Source organism: Syngnathus leptorhynchus, chromosome 9, assembly GCF_054491065.1.
Source record: "Syngnathus leptorhynchus isolate UIUO chromosome 9, UIUO_Slep, whole genome shotgun sequence".
Classification (NCBI taxonomy): domain Eukaryota; kingdom Metazoa; phylum Chordata; class Actinopteri; order Syngnathiformes; family Syngnathidae; genus Syngnathus; species Syngnathus leptorhynchus.
Genome location: NC_141203.1, coordinates 8,974,680 through 8,994,913, shown reverse-complemented (window position 1 = coordinate 8,994,913; position 20,234 = coordinate 8,974,680). Strand labels below are relative to the sequence as shown.

Below are 20,234 nucleotides of genomic sequence, written 5' to 3'. Positions count from 1 at the left end.
ACTGTAGGGCTGACACACACACACATACACGCACACACACACGCATGATAGATGGCGCACTCACAGCGACCTTGGTGTCGGCGCTCGAGTGATAAATCAAAGAGTGGTGCAAACACCAACACATCAGCTGTGGGCTTTGTCAGTAAACTGACCGTGATAACCACTTTTCCATAGTTGAGCTTCTCTAAACACCCGCCGAATGTTTAACCTGCACCCCCCGCCCTTTCACAGTCGCATACACACTGCTGTAAATGTCTACATATGTTTATCTGGTCCCTTTCACCAAGTTATTGTCAGGAACGTACTATTCCTTATCTTCTGTCTTTCACTCTCCAGTCAGGGGACTGGGATGATGGAGCCAAGAAGATCTGGGAAGTCTGATGTGTGCTTATTATAGACTGTGTACCCACAGTGAGCTGAGTTTTAGTTCAACAAAATATTCAAACAAACACACACATATAGGGAACAAGTATGTCGTTACGACACCGGATCAAATATTAACACAGGATAAGTAGCTCCCGGCAGCTGATATTAAGCGCTTTTAATTTGGTGCCCTTTACCTCTGTAATTACCCCTGTTGAGGAGGAGGGAAGAGGAAGTGAGCGCAGGGAAGGAAGGGAAGGGCAGACAGACATGAAGACATGAAAGACATAACCTATTCACGTTTCTCTGTGCCACCTTGCAAATTAATGACCACACGCAGCGTTTGTCAACTCTGCTCTCCGGCTCTATTTCATCGGCTTGATTTTTTTGTTCCTGAGTACTAATGTGTTTTTCCGACACCCTTTCTCACGATGGGGTTGCACAACGATGCTGGTCTAAAGAGAATTCTTTTTCAATTGTTTATGGCAATCAACCTGTGAGTCAAGCAGAAGTCATGCAACTTAAAGTTAGAAACAGGTGTTGCTTCCTCACAACCACACACACACAGCTTCAGGCCTCATCCGAAAGCTGCTGACGAAGCAGCCTGAGGCGGAAACAGAGAGTCGAGAACTGTTCAATTATGGAAAGAGCTCTCGGTATAAATCTACCTCTGTCTGCTTAAATAATGACTACCCATTCAGTGTGTGTGTGTGTGTGTGTGTGTGTGTGTGTGTGTGTGTGTGTGTGTGTGTGTGTGTGTCTGACAAAGAGAGAATACTGTGAATAGTGTAATTGTTAGTAACATACTGCATGGCGTGGGGATTTCCTTTTTTTTTAATGACTCAATAACAGACTACCATGCTTGGTAAAATTAGGACTCTTAAAAGCACCTTTAAGAACCAAAAAGGCGACAAACAAGTTATAGCTTAAAGTTTTAGACTAGGTATGATGATGAATTCGAATTCTGAAAGCTTGATTAAAAACAGTGGTTAATTCTTTGTCGACGCTGAATTAAAATACGTAAAGCAGTCTGTCTGGACTTTTCAATAGATAAGTATAAGTGTGTTAATGGATGGAATCCATTAAAACTACAAAGATTATACTCAGAAATCCATCAGTAGGTATTAAAAAAAAAAAAACACACACTGACATGCCCTACAATGCTCCAAGGAAAGACTTTGCGAGTACAACTAACCAGTAACGCCGAACTGTTCGCCGGCCTATTGTGTAGCACAAAAGTGCGCGCTTGTAATCGTCGCCTTAAGTGCCTTGCTCACAATCAAGAGATAATAAGACGCTTCTGCCAGTGAATGGCTAACAATCACAGCGAACCGCAGGAAATGAGTTTAAGTGTTGCAGAAACCATTACGCTAAGTATGCTATTGACCAAGTGTGGCTTTTACATCGCCTGTCAATCACATTTCAACAAGGACATGGCTTAACCTACTGTGCAAAACTTCCAAGACAGGATTCCTAATGATCTTTTTTTTTACATCACTAATACCAAATTAATGACCACATAACCGACATATTGCTGGAACAAAATTGAAAGGATGAAGCTTAAACATGTGCTCCGTACAGTAGCGTGAAGAAAGTCTTTACGAGTAATGAGGTCAGGAGTGAAGGGAAGGTGTGGAGGTTGCGGTTTGCGTGTGCGTGCGTGCGTGTGGTGGGGAGTGGTGGGGGTGTTACAGGAGCCTTGGCAGAGATGGGAGTGATTACGGCCTTGTGATGAAGAGGGAATGCAACGGGAGGGCGGCTGGGAGATGGAGCGGGCGAAGCCACACACACTTCATGACTCGACCTCCTACACTGACATTAGTTTCCATTCCCTGTGTGTTTATACCTGTTGCTATACAGCAGCTCACATCTTGGACTTAATGGAATCTGCTGGAGGCGGATGATTATGCAGCACCACCTAGCACATGCTTACAGATAGTATCCTTACATTCATGGTGGACAACGCAAGTCATCTAAGACATGTATATAATTACTGTTAACTGCTATTATTAGAAAACTAGTATTTTTAAAGTCCCATATGTCGAATCGGTAAGAAACAAAGAGAGGCATCGAGTAGTCGTAACTGACTGCGGCCAGAGCTGAGGCTACATTCCAGTCATCACATGAAATCTGGAATGGAGCCATGTCTCACATGTGAAAGCTATCAGTGATGGTGGACATGCACACACATACAGCGCTAATTTATGAATTTAACTGGAAACCTGGAATGACAAAATACGATATCTGTCATAAATAATTATGTGTGCTTGTAAACTTATATAGTATGATGCAGCAAAGCCTCTTAGATGTCATACACAATTATAGTACTTATTAAAAACTTGATGTTATATATATATATATATATATATATATATATACACACACACACACACACACACACACACACACACACACACACACACACACACACACACACACACACACACACACGCACACACGCACACACGCACACACGCACACACGCACACGCGCACACACATACAAATCTACTCATTTATATATACACACAGAAATATATATTATTGTTATATATTGTTATTGTTGACACTAAAAAATGGTCATGGTTTCCTCTTCTCTTCTTTTCGCATCACCTAGTGTAGCATAGCTTGAAGACAATAAAAAGTGACAAAGAAAAGTGAAAGCCCAATTTGCCAAACAATGCTGTAACAGGAGCAATTCCTATGCTGTGAAAATGTGAGCGCTGTCGCTGTTATCACGTCTACGACTATGATCACATCCAGAAGGCAAACATCTGGCAAGCAGACCCAGAAAGGCTATTAAACAACTACAATAGTCAAGAGATCAATTTGTACGGCACTCTCGCTTGTAATGTCCGCAGAAAAAGGTGTCAGGCTATAACTCCTTGCAGCAAATGAAGTGAAACTGAGAGAAAATATGGAGTTAGTCCCCCGTTTGATTCCACTCACCTGGAGAGACGATTCATCTGCAAGATGTTAGAGTGTTCCTGTGGGGAGTTTGGTTCATTCATGCAGAACAAACATTTATGATATCAAAAGTAACGACATCGCTTTCGATGTTGAGTAAGAAGGCCAGCTGGCTCACAAAATCTGTCGTAAAGGTGTGTGATGGGGTTATGAACCTCGGTCAGACTGTTCCCACAGAACCAAAATATCTTTGTGACAACTAACACCTGATTGATGATCCAGATCTTTTTTTCTGCATCTGACAACAGTTCCAATTCATTTTTATATTATTTGAAGCACTGCCAATGTAAAACACCTCAAGCAAGCATAAAAACTGGATGTCTCTTCTGTTCCCATCACTATCAGGCAGCTGGCCAGTCCTGACACATTTAGGATATACGCTTCCCTTAAGGTCTCCTGCACTCCAAGTGGCTTCCTTTCTGCCATCAGTTACAGCCAACAGGCCACTCCACATCCCTCGCTTCTCTTCACCTGTCACATGTCACATTATGCCACAAATCCATGAAGGCGAAAGGAGGGCGAGCATTACACTTGCATTTTTAATGTGCCCTTTGCGACATATTGCTTTGATCCATTACAGACACGAAGAAGTCCTTGTCCTTTTATTTTTTTGTTACTTCCTGTTCTGTTGAGAGGAAGGACGGTAATTTCATGACATATGCTGTATATTTGTAGTAAAGTTGGAGAGTTGAAGGAATCCATCAATCTAGACCCGATGTACTTCCCTGTTCTTGTACTGTACATGTTAAAGTACACAACAACAGACGTACTGTACACAGATGGCAATGACTGGTTGAAGCCCCCATGACCTAGACACGTTAATCCGTGTCCAGACATGTTGCAAATGCCTATGGAAAACCACGATTAACATAACACGCAATCTCACGAGTGGAAAGTAAAAGCTTGTGAAAGATAAACACACACACACACACACACTCATAGAGCTTAATACCAAGCAAATACACACACTGGAAAATAAACAAACAATAAAGATACTAAATGGAAGCATACATTCAAATATTTAAACATTCAGTTGTATGTCTATATACAAAATAGACGTTTTGTTAGGTATAGGCCGCTCTTACCTGGCAGATCACAACCGAGGACCTCCATCCTCATACCGATTCCAGCAGGTGACCACCTCTCGGGAAAAACTCGAATGTACTGAGTTATTATCTCATCAAAGCGTCTCACTTCTGGCGTATCGTAGTGGCTGTTGCCATCAAAAAACTGCCAGAAAGGAAGAAGAAGAAGAGGAGAGGTCAATATGTGTCTTGTCCTTGTCATCATGATGAGTCACAATGTAAATTGTCCTTTTTGGGCATTTCTTTTTTTGCAGGCAAATGTGGATAAACACTTCTGCTGCTCAGTCAACAAGAAAATCTGCCTCAGCAAATGACAGATGCTTGCTTGACTGTTCCAGTCGGGCTCCTTCTGCTATTTACTATCAGAGAGCTTGTCTATAGATTCAGTTATTTTGGAGGGAGCAGGTAAAACTGTCAGCAGAATTCAAACATAAAATCCTGCAGACCTTAAGTCACGTGATCCTACGGATGACTATTGATTCCCGGCACAGCATGACATGAGCCATATAAATAACAACAGAGAGACTCAGTCTTTTGATTGTCAATCAAAGTGGCAAGACAGCAAGCAGCACATCACCCACAATGTAAGCTTGATGAACTGAACTCTATCTTCTGTCCTCTCCATATCCCAAATGAAAAGCATGATGGATTTTCAAGGTTCCTCGTTTAAAAAGACGAGCAGATGAGAGAAAAATAGCAGAAAAGACAGGCACTCGGTGGTACGATTACAGTTCTTAAAGGCGGAGTCTCCTTAGCGAGGAGAGTTTAAAGGGCCTTGTCTCACAGCGCCTTCGACTGCCAGCAGTGTTGAGTGGTGGTGATGCAGGACAGACAATTTTTAATTACACCCATGAGAGCTGAGCGGCGGATGAGTGAACGAGAGGATGAAAGACAAACCAAAACACAACGAGAGAGAGAGAGCTAACGAAAGAGTGCGCAAGACTCAATGTGGAGCACCGTGATTAAATTGAATTATTAGGGCGGTAATAAATATCATTTTCCAAGAATTATATGGCTTTCAGAATTTCAATGTTCTCGCAAATCGCTTATTAGCTGTGAGGAAAATCAGTTGAGCAGGTTTGTCCGCCGACGTTCGGCAGGATTATTGTTGTGACAGACCAATAATCCCGTTTAAAGATGATCAGTCTACAAGAGTGCTTAAAGATTACAGAAGATGAAGTCGACTGAATCTTTACCTTTACAAAGCCTGTCTTGCTGTCCGTAATGAACGTCCACTCCTTTCCGGTCATACTGTGAGCCAATTTGTACTTCCTGACAAAAGCCCGGTTCTCTGCACTGGTGCTGCCCTCGAGCCCCCTTGCACCCTGCGTGATGAGGCCACGCACCATCTTGGGCATGCCGAGGTCCACCTGCGACACAAACAATGTTGCAACTACTGTCCATCCATCCATCCATCCATCCATCCATCCATCCATCCATCCATCCATCCATCCATCCATCCATCCATCCATCCATCCATCCATCCATCCATCCATCCATCCATCCATCCATCCATCCATCCACCCATCCATCCATCCATCCGAAGACATCAAAGTACCTGCAGCCACTCCTCTCCAGCGATGGGCTGCGTCGGGTTGGGAAACCATCCTGAGCGACTGGCCACCAGTCTGGCTGCGCCCATGGAGCCGTGGATATCCCTCATGGAGGACGCCGAGATTTGCGAGTCTGCCAGCAGTCCAGACAACATGCCTTGCAGCTCTGAGCAGGGAGCGTCTGATTGGAGAAGGTGAGATCCTGATGAATGTCATATTTAGTGGTCATATTATGTGATTGTTCAGACTGACTACGTACTTCACTACCTGTTGGGAAATGCAATTTTGCTCTTTCTCCAACAAAAAGCGCTTGGCTGCATATTATTTCCTTTTCTATTTCAACTCGGGTTGGTTTTGATCCTTATTGGCTTTGTTCTCCTATAATGACTAACAAAATGTTCTGGATGCAGCCGGTATCGCATCCAATGTCAGCTTGGATGGGATCCAGCGCCGCCCAGCCTTCTAAGGGCCAGGAGCTATCGATAGAGCTGACAGATGGGCGCAGGCTTGATCTCGGAGGGAAAATTCTTGCGTGATTTCTCTTTTTAAACTAATGTTCCACTTTGCGGCTCCTCTGAAAGGCTTTCCATCAAACCGTCAGAGCATTTTGCCTTCATGCCGCTACAAAGTCGATGCAAAACTTCAGCCGAGCCACGAGAGTCTTTGTGGCGCATTGAGTCCCAAATGGAAGAACAAAATAAAAGTGTGGCGCGATCAAAGCCATGTGATTTATTAGACTGACAAATGTGTTTGAGCCAAAGAGAATCAGAACCTTACATTCATAAATATTAATGAAAACAAAAAAGGAGGAGTGCGAAAAAATTGAACTTTCTTTTAAACGAAGGCGGTGATTGAATAATGTATGGAAGAAAGGATGAGGAGAGAAATTAACAGAGGAGATTAAGGACAAGGAATGTGAAGGAAAAAAATAAAGCCAAAAAGGTCAAACAAATTTAACGGGAAGCAAATGCGAAAAGAAAATTAGAAGTCAAAAGAGGGATGGGAGAGAAGGAGAGAAGAAGAGAAGGACAGAAAGAGGGAGGATATTGACAGTGAAGGCTGACGATGATTGATGGTGACATTCTGTGGGTCTTGGTGGGGATGAATGTTTAATGCTGTGATGTTTGCAACCGCACCTCGCCGCAGTAAATAATGAATTGACAATAAACAACAACGGCGAGTGACGCAGTGGTTAAGCTCCCTCTATAGGGCAATGCAAACCAAAGGAGAAAATTCAATTAACATATTGTTTATTTTCAGTTTTTTTTTCTTTTTTTTACTTTTTCATTTGTTGGAGCAGCTGCAGCCCACAATTAGACCTAATGAGAATGAGATCTCCGGAGATGACAAAAATAGACACCAAATGCATGATTTAAAAAAAAAAGACAAATAATAGATCTAAAAAGTATACACATCCCAGTTTAAATAGTTTTTATGACAATTCGAAAACTTGACTGAGTATTAATGTAAGCTGTAACCCATACAACTCTATTCTTTTTGAGAACGGAAGTTAAAAGTAAACAACCGAAGTAATGTGGTTGCACAATTGTGGACACCCTCTTATATATCAATAGAACTCACCTTAAATGTGAGTGGATTATGGCCAAAAATTTCAATCTTTAATTAGACCTATATGTGTTTGGGAATTTTTTTAAATAAATAAATAAATATTGGAAAAGCCTCCTAAAACATCAGAACATTATTTGGGTTCAATCAAAAGCATATTTATTTATCTATTTATTTATTCATTCATTTTTTATTTATTTATCTCGCTCTCATTTTTGTTAATATCACTAAAACCTGGCCTTTTGGATAGAGGTGTGTAGACTTTTTATTTTTTTTATTTTTTATTTCCACCATACATGGAGGTCCCAGTGACAAGGTCAACTTATCCACAAAATGGACACAGTTGCAGACACGCCACCATGTTTCCAAACAAGCACATGAAAACCAGCAAGCAGAGTGATAAGGGTGCTATAAACAAATGACTGATAGATGCTGCAGGGGCCGACATAAAACGAGATTAAAGACGGAGCGAGGGGCGGAGGGGGGTGTCGGGGTGGGGGACACTTGGATGAGGCTGTAACGGGCGAAGATTTAAGAGCAGAGATGTGGCGAGAAAATGAGAGAGGGCAAAGGAAAAATACGAGAGCGGGTGCAGAGGCTGAGAGTGGAGGCGATAGATAGGACACAGCGCATGAGCGGGAAGAAAAAGTGAGCAGCGTCATGGAGACGGGATGGAAAGAAAGTGAGAAAAAAGGAGAGCGAGAGACATAAAAGTGTGATTTAAGTTAATGGCATGTCACAGTTTGACTGCTTTATGTGCGCCTTTATAGGCCTGCATAGGGCATTATCGCATCCCCATGGGCACTGTGATAGGCTGTGTGCATGTTTGTCAATATGTCGGCATCAAACAAAAGATACTGCGTTGCTGCTTTTCTTGAAGACATTTGCTGTGCTCATTAAAACGATATATTCCAACTTTTGGTGAGCTTAGGCCGCCCTCAAATGATTTTGCATAGCAGCTTTTTCACATAAAATGAATGATTTAGTCAGACACTTGATGAATTGGAGATTCACACCAGAGACTGCCAGCACCGTGGGCGGGGCAAGAAGGGACTGCCTGTATCAAAAATATTAAAATAATTCAAGCACGGTACATCTAATGTTGCTTGGCTGCAGGTTTTTTTTTTTTCTTCTTTTTGTTTTTATTTTTTAGGATTGATAAGTTGCCTCCCTTCTCATGGCCTCAGTCAAGTGTAATGACTAAAGCAGGGGGACGCATTACAAGTTCAGGTACTGAAATAAGACAACACGCGCACACGCAAGCAGTATCATATTGTTCGAGTGTGATTACAGCTTGTGTGGGTGGCGAAATAACCCCCCTAGATAAGAGCTTATCTGTCGCTCTCAATGGCCACTACAATGGCACCAGCGAGAGGACCTAACCTAATAATGATACAGTGAAAGAAACACACACACACAGACACACTGATTGAAACCTGCCCCTTTACCATTTGTAAAACACACAAACACAGACCCTCTAATTAAGTTTTATCTATTTATAGTATTGAGCTGATTATGCTGGTTGAAATCCCGTTTGTTTGCCAGGGCTGCAGATGAAAGCCGAGAGCCCGTTATTCTCTGATGTAATCACCCACACATCACATTCTAGTATTATTCTATTAGGACTGACTCGGGAGGGGGCCGATAGGGAGGGATAGGAAGAAGGACGGGTATGAGCTTGAAAGAGTGGGTGTGTTGCTTATGAAAAGGAGAGAAATAAATGACGGCAAGCGGGAAAGTATGAAAATAAACTTCGGGTGAATGGACGGACGTACGGGCAAATTGATGATATGAAAGCAGAGGAATAAAAAAGATTGATACTCATGGTTTTCACAGGAAATGTTTTCCTAGGGAGTTGTTCTTGCACCGACCCACCTTGTGACCTAACGTTAACGCCAGTATATCACCCCTATAAAACTCCCAGCATGTTTTTACAGGAGCCCCTTGAGGAGATGGGCCGGAAAAGCTCAGTTAAGCTGGCCAGAAAAAGATGCTTCGTCTTTCTTACCAGTAATCTGACAGCCGTAAAGCTCGAAGCGCAGCGCGATGCCGTTCTTCCACGTCTGAGGTCGGATTCGCACAAAGCGGGCCAGGACGGGCTGCGGGATCCGATTGAGAACCACCTCTGTGGCGTCGGTATTTGCATGGAAAACCTACGGAGATAGAGGATGGCACAAATAAGACATTTATAAATTCATCCGTTAAAAGTAACATAAGGCCCCAAAGGTCCTGATGAGACACATTTAAACTTCTTGGCAGAGGTACTGCTGAGAAGTCATCACCCTGTCTGATGCACTTCTTGGGACTGAGCCTTGATTTTCATTTAATTTACACAAATGTCAACTTTTGTGGCCCCAGTGATGCCGGAGAGTCTTTGAGCAAACATCCAAAAAAAGTACAGCAAGCACCTCTGTGGCGCTTTCCTCAATAAATCATATGGGTGTCATAATTTTGAGACTCATCTGAAGAGCTGTAAAAAATGTAAATATGGGGAATATTATTGTGTATGACTAACGCATTACACATGTGGGAAAAATAACAGCATTCCTCCAACAACACTGTTGCATCCTGTTTTTTTTTTTTAATCACACAACATTGCTAAAAATATTCAAATGCAACCCTCCCAAAAATTGTTGTCTATTCAAAACTACAAAAAAACAAAAACGCATTTTTCAGTGATTTTAGGTTCACTCAATTATTTTGTTAGCATGCATGCGGTAAAAAAAAAAAACTTTGAATGTTCTTGTTTGTTGAACCCTTGCATACACAAAGTCATCTCACTGGCGTGTTTTATTAACGGGAGCAAAAATAAAGACTACAGTTAATCACGGCAGCACATATTTATGGTTCACGGTGGTCCGCTCACCACGACAAGCTTGAAAAATAAATCCTCTCTCGTTACAAACACGTACAAAATCGGACCGTACATAATGTTTCGTTTTCACAAAAAGCAGCATGAGTGCAAAGGTTAACTTGAAGACGGCGGCATTGTGTGTCATAAATCAAGAGTGTAACTATGCGAGAAAGCATCCTCTTGGTTAAACACACACAAAGAAAAAGACAATCTTTTATTTTTTTTCCCACTCACACACAGCGTCAATCAGTCTCAACTGTCTTCTAAACACACTCCAGAGAAACACACACTGTCCGTGCCCTCGGAGGCGAACCCCCTGCCAAGCGCACACACAAAAACACACTCGCACACGCGAGCTGATAAAAGACACGCTGGATGCGGGCTCACATTTCTAAAAGTGTTCTTCTCATCATCTGACATCCCGACTTAATATTGCTGTCTCCGTCTGACGGCGTCATACGCGTTTATGGCTGTCATCTGCGTTGGGCTCGGTTCAGGCAAACACAGCTGGGCTTCTCATTTGCTATTCTCCGCCTATTTCTGGCTTTTACTTTGACATCTTCACTCCGTCTCCCTGTCATGATAACATGTTCATCTCGACTACAAGTACCTCCCGTTGTTTCACTACAGCTGTTTCTCTTCGCCGTCTCGCTCTTCCGTTACAGCCGCGTCGGAAACAAGACGGCGAGCGCGCAATAAAAGCCGTTCACCCGAGCCGAAGGCCTTGTAACGACTTGCCTGGGTACTCATTTATAGACATTTTGTTTTGAGTGTTTGGTGTGTGCAGATTCATCATTACTCCCTGGTCCCAAAGAACGAAACAACAGAAGCCTTCAGGGGTGGAAAAAAATAAAGAAGCCCTCTGAATTACACGGGAGCCATCGAGGCAACACTGGGGGATTGAACCCAGGACCAAACGGGAAGGTTACGAGACTCAGTGAACCGGTGCCCCCGTAATGGCCTGGATACCAGTTTAAATGATGGAAAAATGCCAAGAGGCCCCAAAAGACGTAATGGGATTGTAATTACAAGCGTGCGTGAGTGTGTCACTGTAGTAGCAAAAGTATAATTATAAAGTCCGACTCTGAGGATTTTGGGCTGCTGGTGGCTTTCTGATTTCCCTCGGTGGCCGATGAAACATTTCCTCGGTACGCTCGTGTACACAAATACACACAGAGCTTTGTTCGGGGTCACCAAACAGAGCTGCAAATGTGGAGCGGCTTCCACTGTGACAAATGTTGTTTTACAAGCCCTAAGTCAAGGCAAATCCCTTTAGTGGAAGGCTACTGTGCAAATGGAACACACTGACCTTGTGTTGAGCTGTTAATTTTTTTTTTCTTAATAAAGCAGTTACAAACTACTAGATTGGCATTCTGACCTCTGGTCAATCCAAACCGTCTTAGATTTTAAATTTGTGGGATTAAGCCTGAGATTTATTTGGCTGTGAAATTACATTATTGGGAAAAATGCCTGATTACTTTCGTTGGGTTTCTGTCTTCGTTTCGAAATTATAGCTTACTTTTTGTACTTACAATATATATATATATATATATATATATATATATATATATATATATATATATATATATATATATATATATATATATATATATATATATATATATATATATATATATAAATATTGCACTTTACAAATAAGACATACATTAAAAAACTCAAACTAATACAAATAAACAAAAGGATTTTTGAAAAAAAAAAACAGCAAGATCTGCTCTAAACACTTATGAAAACGAACTGAACTATCGTACTAAAGACAAGTACGTGATCACACCACGATTATTTATCCATAACAAATGTGTTTTGGCCAAGCAATTGAGCATCCAACGCAGGAGGTGTCAGGTGATATGTAGTCGCCCCCCTAGAGTTCTTAAACGCCTCAATTTACTGTTAACAATCTCAAAAATGCTTGGGTAGCAATCAGCTAATGGACTGTGTGCGTTTTGCGAAGGTTTGTTAATGGGCTCTTGTTAAAAAGACACGGCTGGCTGATACCAAGGATCACAACATCGTTCCGTTCAGATCTTTCCGGCAGTGATATAACCCCGTTTATATACAAGTTGGAATGAACCTCAGTCTCACGCTAATACAGTAGTAAAATCATAATTGCAGTCAATATACTGCATGAAGGCCATTGATATCCGCCGTGGCCTTTCAAGGCCCGCAAATCCTTTTCTACCATACTAAACAAACTTGATCAGAGCACTGACCTACATTTACAACATGAAATTGGATTAGTTTATTCCAAAGAGTCAATTCTCTTCTATTTGTAGCATTTTCTTGACTGCAGTGTTTAAGTCCGATTCTTTTAGGGGTCCAGTCAGATTTGATCATCAATGTGCTACCATGTCACATTCAGTAGTGTTGGTAGATTTAGTATTGGTAGTAACAGTAATTTAAGTTGGAACAACTTCAAATGACAAATTATTAAAATTAAATTATTTATGTAAACAATGTTAGCACAAAAGTAGAAAAGGTTTACAGGGACCCAGAAAATAAATTTGTATGTGTGGCTTTCAAAATGGTTGGCGACGATCCTCGTCACCTAGCACATTAGCGTCCATGCAGAGCATGAGCAGGAATACAACCAACGCACCGAACTTGAGAACAGGTGTGTCGGCTGGTGTGTATGCGTGTGTGATGCGGTGAGCCCGCGGGTCCTCCTTCAGTCAGCCGGCAAGGACCGGTGCAGACGCGCTGAATTATTCAAAAGTCTATGATGTGCGTCTTTTGTGAGTATGTGTGTGGACACTTATAAAATAGTAAAACATCTTCCGTCCCCTCGCATCTCTTCACACACGCGTGCACTGTGGGGCGGGTCAGTCTTACCGTGCGTGTGTGTGTTTGGTTTTTATGATACATGACTACCTGATAATTTCCCCATTTGTCCTTTTCCTCTCCATTTCCTCACAGAGCGTCTTCATTTATCACGCCTGTTTTGACCTCAGCCTCCTGTTTTGATTTCTCCTCAACTCCCAGCCTTTCCTCTACTTGTACTCGCACTTGTCCTTTTATTTTCTTCCCCCTCTCTTCACCTCCATGCCGGCCAGCGGATCTATCTAGAGACATCTGTGCAGGCAACACCCTCGTCTGCTATTCTCATTATTCCCCTTCTGCTCCCTGGCGCCGTTTGCACTCCCATCCATTCCAAACTCATTTTGCCCCCCCCCCACACACACACACACACATACACTTGTGTACTTCACTCCAGCCTTCTGCCGCTTTCCTTCACTCACTTGTTCCCAGGAAACTTTCTACCCCGGGGTTTCCGAGCCACTACGCAAGTTCTGTCCACCCTTTTTGTTTGCGCTGCTCTTACGTTCTCCAATAAGGCACACTATTTTCCATATGTCTCATCTGGCTCACATTAGACCTCGAATGACATTATCAAATCCATTTACCGATCACACAAATCACGTTTGCATGTTGACAGTTGCGGCTCCCCTATGGGCTCTCTCCCAGATGTTAACATTCATTCGCCTTTGGATATGCTTATGTGATTTTATTCCTATGCCTGTAATAAACAATTGCAATTGGGATAAGTGCTTCTTAGTAAGAGCAGAATCAGCTAATGTTCATTATAGGTTGACCTTCTTTTATGCGTCTTGCCCATAAAACGCAACAATTCACTGAGATTAACGCGCCGGCATTTATTCGAGCGGCATAAAGTTGTCCTATTGTCTATTAACGGAGTTAAGGTAATGGAAAAGGGCAGAAGTGGACAAGAAAGGAGGGGGGGCAGGATAATGCAAATGAAGATTTGAAGGGCGTGCATGAGTGGGCAAAAGTGAGGCCCTGATGGATGGAGTAAATGATAGGAGTGAATGAATGAGAACGTCTGGTATGTGGTCACATTATTAGGAACTTGAATCTCTAAGGCATGTAGCAAAACACTTATTTTCTCATCTGTCATTCATATAAAAGGTACATTCTTGAACTAAATGTTTCCATCTGAGTGTGTTGTAATGGGAGCCAGACTTTAGGAATAGATTTTTTTTTTTTTTGACCACTGCTGTTTAATGATTTATGGATTCTAGGCTCTTTGGCCATTTAGAATGCTGTTGCTTCGCCACGTGAGGTATGTCAGCCAAGAGGAGCCATCGGGCGCCGGCTGATACAAAGATTTCATCAACAGATAAATTGTCAGCGGGTTCTCTCTCGTTAGCCTGGTCCAAAAGTCTTGCTTCATCCTTTATGACTTCATCAATAAGACTGCAGCATTAAAACCAGTGGGAACAGTAGAATCTAACAAATAAAAGAAGTATGCAATGACCCTGAGCGGAACATTTACATGACAATGGCCAAGAAATCTTTGTCTTCACATTTTTGGAACGTTTCAAAACAATTCTTGACGAAACCACAACTGTTAAAAATATGCCAATACGCTGAATTAGATCTAAGAGTCTCAATTAAAACTTGGCACTGGTCGGCCATTTTTGTTTTAGTTGTGGCGTTCTTGCACATGCCATGATCGCTTGCCCGCCATTCTGTGTACTATTAACAAAAAAAGATTTTAGATCCGTCTTTAGACTCCGAGTCCCTCGCGCTTTTTTCTTCCGAAGCACCATTTTCAACCAAAAAATGTCCCCTGACGAGTCGAAGGATGCAATAAGCGTTCAGGTCTGTTTGTCTGCGTGTATGTACAAGATAAGGGCTGGATATTATCACCATGTAAACCCCTCCCCCCCCAAAAGACTTAACTCAGGCAAAACATGAGTAACACACGCTCACCCCATCTGTGTCGCTGTCAGCATTCAGCTGTGAAACAGCTTTCCATGGTTATGGCGGAATCAAGCAGGATTATGGGTGCCGCATCCAACCACAAAACATCATCATCAACTTGCTTCTTTCCATTTAGACGTTGACTCACCCGCATGCTTCATCTATGAAAAATTCACTCTGCAAAGCCTCATTAAAATCCCTCAATATGATTTTTTTTTATTTCGATATTTTTTAAGCAACATTAAAACAGGAGTAAGGGGAAAATATTCTTCATCTATTCCCTGGCTGAAATAAACATTTTAGGCTCTGCAACTCACCCCTCTAAAAAAAAAAATCAAACATGCTCTCATGGTTTCTCTTGTTTCCTCCCTTAAGAGTTTGTTTCTGTGAGCGAGCGGCTTTGCCTGAGTGTCCCTGAAGGGTTTACAGCCGAGCGTTAGACATGGTGTTAGACCGCAGGACACAACGTGTGGACCGCTAGCATGGGAAGAACGTCTGTGATGGTAAAAACAGCCACAACCGCTGGACAGGCATAGGAATGCTTTTTCCATTTAACGACGGTGGCAGTGAGTTTAAGATCTGCATCTGCTTGTGTTCTTCACAGCATCCCTAGACTGTAGTCTAACTCAAATGCTTTAACACCTTGGAGAAAGAAGCGAAGGAGAGCTTTTTTTTTTTTGGCTGACGATAATTTGAACTTTTTTTTTTTTTTTTACAACTCAGTAACAGTAACCAGATGTGATGGGAAAAGCAGATTGTGCCGTGTGGTCACAGTATGCAATGATGTAAGGTATCATTAGGAGTTTGGAGACGTGTGCTTGCTTGTAAAAAAAAGAAAAAGAAAAAAAGAAAAAAATAATAATTTTAAAACCTAAATTAAGCCAAATGAATGACGACGGCTGTAATCGCAGACAGACAGGTTGGATTTTCTGGCTTGCTGCTGAATATTCCATCTCATATTTCCTTTCAGCCATTAGTGCACATGCCCATGTCATAGCCAGCGTGTCACCCAAGATCATCCACACTATTTGTAGTTGCTTTTTTTTTTTCCGAGTGCGGGTGGGTGGGCTGTGACCTTACCTTATGATTCTTGCCGTGTCTGTAAACCATCCAGTCCTCGCCATTGGTGCTGACCTCCAGTTTGAAAGTGGTCACGTAGTATGACTTTTGCGTCTCCTTGGAAATGGCGCCCTGCATGGCGATGCCTGTGATCACTTTCAGTGTATAGAGGTCCACCTGTTAGCAGACATCGAGGGGGGAAAAAAGGAAAAAAAAAAAAAAGACCTTTGCATCAGGCTATTGCGTTACTGACTATGACAAATTACAATCTGCCGGCGGAAGATTTTACACAGATGAGAAAGTGGAATTTTCCACATTAAACCCGGTTTGACATTACAACTTACATACGCGGCACATTTATGCAAATGTTCAACAAAATTTATAACGGTGAACATCAGTGGAAGACAAACTACCCATTATAATAAACAGGCCCGCAGTACATTTAGAAATCTGACAAGAGGTTGCACACAAACAAACAAATAAATGAAAACATGGCCCATAAAACTTGGCCTCATCGAAAGAAAGGTGAAGTGAACATTAAAAAGTCTTGCGGCTTCATCTGCTCCAATCTATATTTAACCTAATTGAAATTCAACTCTGTGACTCGGAATCCTTAATCTGTCAACGGGCCCTCGCAATTAATGTCTTCAAGTGTTAAAAGTGCCTGAAGACAGACATAAACATGCAAATACAGACATCAACTATTCAGCAACCATTTCTCACCTTCCTCATACTACTTTATGCTCCTCATCTCCCTTTCTGCCTTTCCTCCTCCTCTCCTTGGGCAGATCGATAGTGATGACCAGGGGCTCATTTTAATTTCCTGCCATACAATAGCTATATAATCACCTCTCCAGCCTGATTGTGGATGCTATGCTGCATGCGGGCCCTGCGTTAATATATGTGGCATTTTTCCCGAACTGCATTTTTGACCTTGCGTCCGCTCTTTGTCTGAACGTTTTATGTATGAGGTACACCTAGGATTGGCTAGCTTAGTTTCACAAGTAAAGCCTCAAAATGACTCTCGATAACCTTGCTAAACTATTCTGTACAGTTTTGATTGACCTTATGTTTGTGTGTAGATATACACAACAAACAACACAAGAGATGTTGGAAGCATAAGCACAGTCAGAACGTGTGATGTGTATATTATGCGGCCCACCAGGGTACAAGACGCCTCACCAGGGGAGGCAAAATGCTGCGTTTGTTACCTGTCAGGAAGACAGGTGTTTTAGACTACACCCACCACACACACACACACACTTGCTCACTTAGGCCCAGACGGAGATCCACCAAGACACCTAATCGATAGTCCTGAGCTGAGGAGAAGAACACATAAGAGGGGGTGAGAAGAGGTGAGGAGTGAGGGAGAGGCGGGAAGAGAATCGAAGGAGGTGAAGACCAAATAAGAGCAAGAGACTGATGCTAAGTGAAGCTTCCCTCATCAATCACACAACTGTTGGAATAACGCAGCCACCGGCACTCACATCATCAATCTGCACCGAGCCGCACACTGGACCACAATGCGAGAGCAATAGAATAACAATCGAATAGAGCAGAAGGGTATGAAGCTCCTTTCACACTGCTTATTGAAGTCAGCAAATTTGTGTGTTTTTTTTTTTTCCTGGTCACTCTTCTATGTGACACACACACATAAGGTGCAAGATTCAAGTATACAGGACAGGCATGGCAGCATTTATGACAGCTGCTTGTCAAGACAGGAGCCGGTTGGCCGCTCGCATACACACCGACGCAGCGGGACACAAACCCACGCGGCTACACAAGGCTGGGTGTTAACACGGGGAAACAGCTGAGGCTCTCTGTGGAACGCAGCGGCCTTAGAACAACACGAGTGGTCAGCGGCGGAGACAGACAGAAGGACAAGACCGGAGGTGGCCTCCAGTAAAAGTTACATTTCCAGCCAACTGTCACAAACCATTAGAGTCCAATGAATGAATCGGTAACATCCACTCAACACATGGAAAGCGCAGTCATGTCCAGCATTGACATTGTTTTTGCGTTTCTGACAAAGGTATCCGCAAGAAGAGCAGTAAAGTGTTTTCTCCTTGGGCAGTAAGACGGGAAGGAAAGGCAGACTAATGGGACCTTGAGCTCATGCTACTTCTTGGCTGCAGTCCTTTCCTGAGTTTCATGTAAAAGAAGTCAGCCAGGGTGGAGTCGTGACATTTGCTACTGCAAAGCTATTACTTGTAGTTCAAATCTATTATTGTTTTGATACGGCCGTAATAAAAGTAAAGGTCCTATCTATTAAGACATACAATCTCATGAATTGGCAGCAGAGAGCAAAGATTTGAATCTGCTTCTTGGGTCTCTTTAGCGCCTATATAAAATTTAACGATATAAAGAAGTTCGTCCATTGAAATGAGACTACAGGCAGCCTAAGGCGCGCATGCATGAATAGGTTTGTTGTTGTGAAACTTTAATCAGGGGATATGGTGAGCGAATGTTTGTGATTTGCTTATTCATTTCTTTGTTATTTAAGAGCAACCACGCTCCACTAGTTTGTCAGAAATCAATTAATTCAAGATGCACGGCTGCACGGATCTCCTTGGGATTTTCTCTGTCAAAGGGAGGAAACTATACAGCCATTTAATTGCCTAAATTGGCGGGACCATTTCTGTTCAAGTGTAGATAGAAAACAAACCAAATAACGAAGAAAAAAAAAAATTGACAAACAAATGCATTGCTCATTGGGCCTTAGAAGTTGAATCCCTTTCAAAATTTAATATCCTAATCTGCTGGGTTTTTATTTTCCTTTCTTTTAAATTCAAAAGACAAACAATACCCTTGTGCTAGCTTGCGTGGATATTGCTTTAGCAATGAATAAAGATCTTGTAAATCCTCCAACATAAAGTCGACTTGGGCTGCCTTTGGGAGGCTGAGGGAAGGTGACACCCAACAAGATAATCTATTGTTTACGGAAGGGGTGCCACGAAGGAGGGCCTCCTTGGCTGCGCCGAATCCATTTCTGTCTGAGCGGTGCGTGAACCTCACACTCCTTTTCCCCTCCCATGAACCAGACAAGCTCATAACTCAGGCTTGGCAAGTGGCTGGCACAAAGTTGGCACTGTGATGGAACACAGTAAACAATGCCTTACTGAGACATGGAGCTGCTAAACCTTAATAACAGCCCACCACCCACTTTCGCTCTGTCCGTCCTGCTGATATAACTATAGCAATAGAAGAGATATTAGGTGTGACCTGCCAGCACAAGGACAAATATGCTGCTAAAATAACAGGACAATCTTTTTTCAGTTGAGATTTCCATTTTGATAGGAGTGTGATTCTGCAATTGGGGCCTTTGTAACTTTTCGGAATCAGAATAAGCCCTTGTACGTTACCTGTATGTACTCTCTATTGCTGTCCTCATTGGGCGTCCAGGCATTGTTGTTATAGTTGAGTCTGGCCTGATGCGGCAGCCAGTTTTCGTCGTAAAAACTTGACGAAGCTGTGATCTGCTCATCGGTGATCTTTCCAGATTCCATGCCGAAAGCATTGCTGCAATGAAACGCTGTGCGAAAAGCAGATATTTAGTATGCAAATGGTTAACAATAACCAATTCATCATCAACTTACTTTCACTGACTTCCTTGTGCGTCATGTTGTAGCGCGCCGAGAAGCCGTCTTTCGCCACAGCCATGTCGGTGTGGAAGGAAAGGGAGAGAATTCCAGTTGAAGATTGGATCTCTGGTGGTACCATGGTCCCGCAATATCGACCAATCAGCGGTCCCACTGCGGAGTAGAAAGAATAGCCCAAAGTCAGCTTGAATCCGGTTTAAGTGGTATACCCACACTAACTAGCTTGTAAAATACAATTTAGAAGTCAAGTTGAAGCGTTAACATTCTTTAAATCAATTTGTATAGTTTGGGGAGAAAGTGGTGGATAGTTCAGATACTTCTTGTAACTAATCTCCAAATATCTCACATTCAAATCATTATCTTGACATTTTGAGAAAGTTATCGTAGTTCTTCTATTTGCACCATCTATAAATCATCCTTTTCATTTATCAACATCCTTTCCTTCTTGG

The 20,234-nt window shown here is 42.4% G+C and overlaps 1 protein-coding gene across 2 annotated transcripts in view; it reads right to left on the bottom strand.

Annotated features, from left to right (window-relative positions):
* Positions 1-20,234, bottom strand: part of LOC147051030 (neuropilin-2-like) — a 60,539-nt gene that overhangs the window by 15,695 nt on the left and 24,610 nt on the right. For both annotated transcript variants that reach the window (XM_085920106.1, XM_085920107.1), the window contains 7 exons: positions 19,783-19,938; positions 19,549-19,718; positions 16,208-16,363; positions 9,542-9,686; positions 5,973-6,148; positions 5,611-5,784; positions 4,415-4,559 (listed from right to left, as the gene is read on the bottom strand). In XM_085920106.1, the coding sequence (XP_085776232.1) occupies positions 4,415-4,559; positions 5,611-5,784; positions 5,973-6,148; positions 9,542-9,686; positions 16,208-16,363; positions 19,549-19,718; positions 19,783-19,938 (1,122 nt within the window). The remainder of the gene's footprint in view (positions 1-4,414; positions 4,560-5,610; positions 5,785-5,972; positions 6,149-9,541; positions 9,687-16,207; positions 16,364-19,548; positions 19,719-19,782; positions 19,939-20,234) is intronic.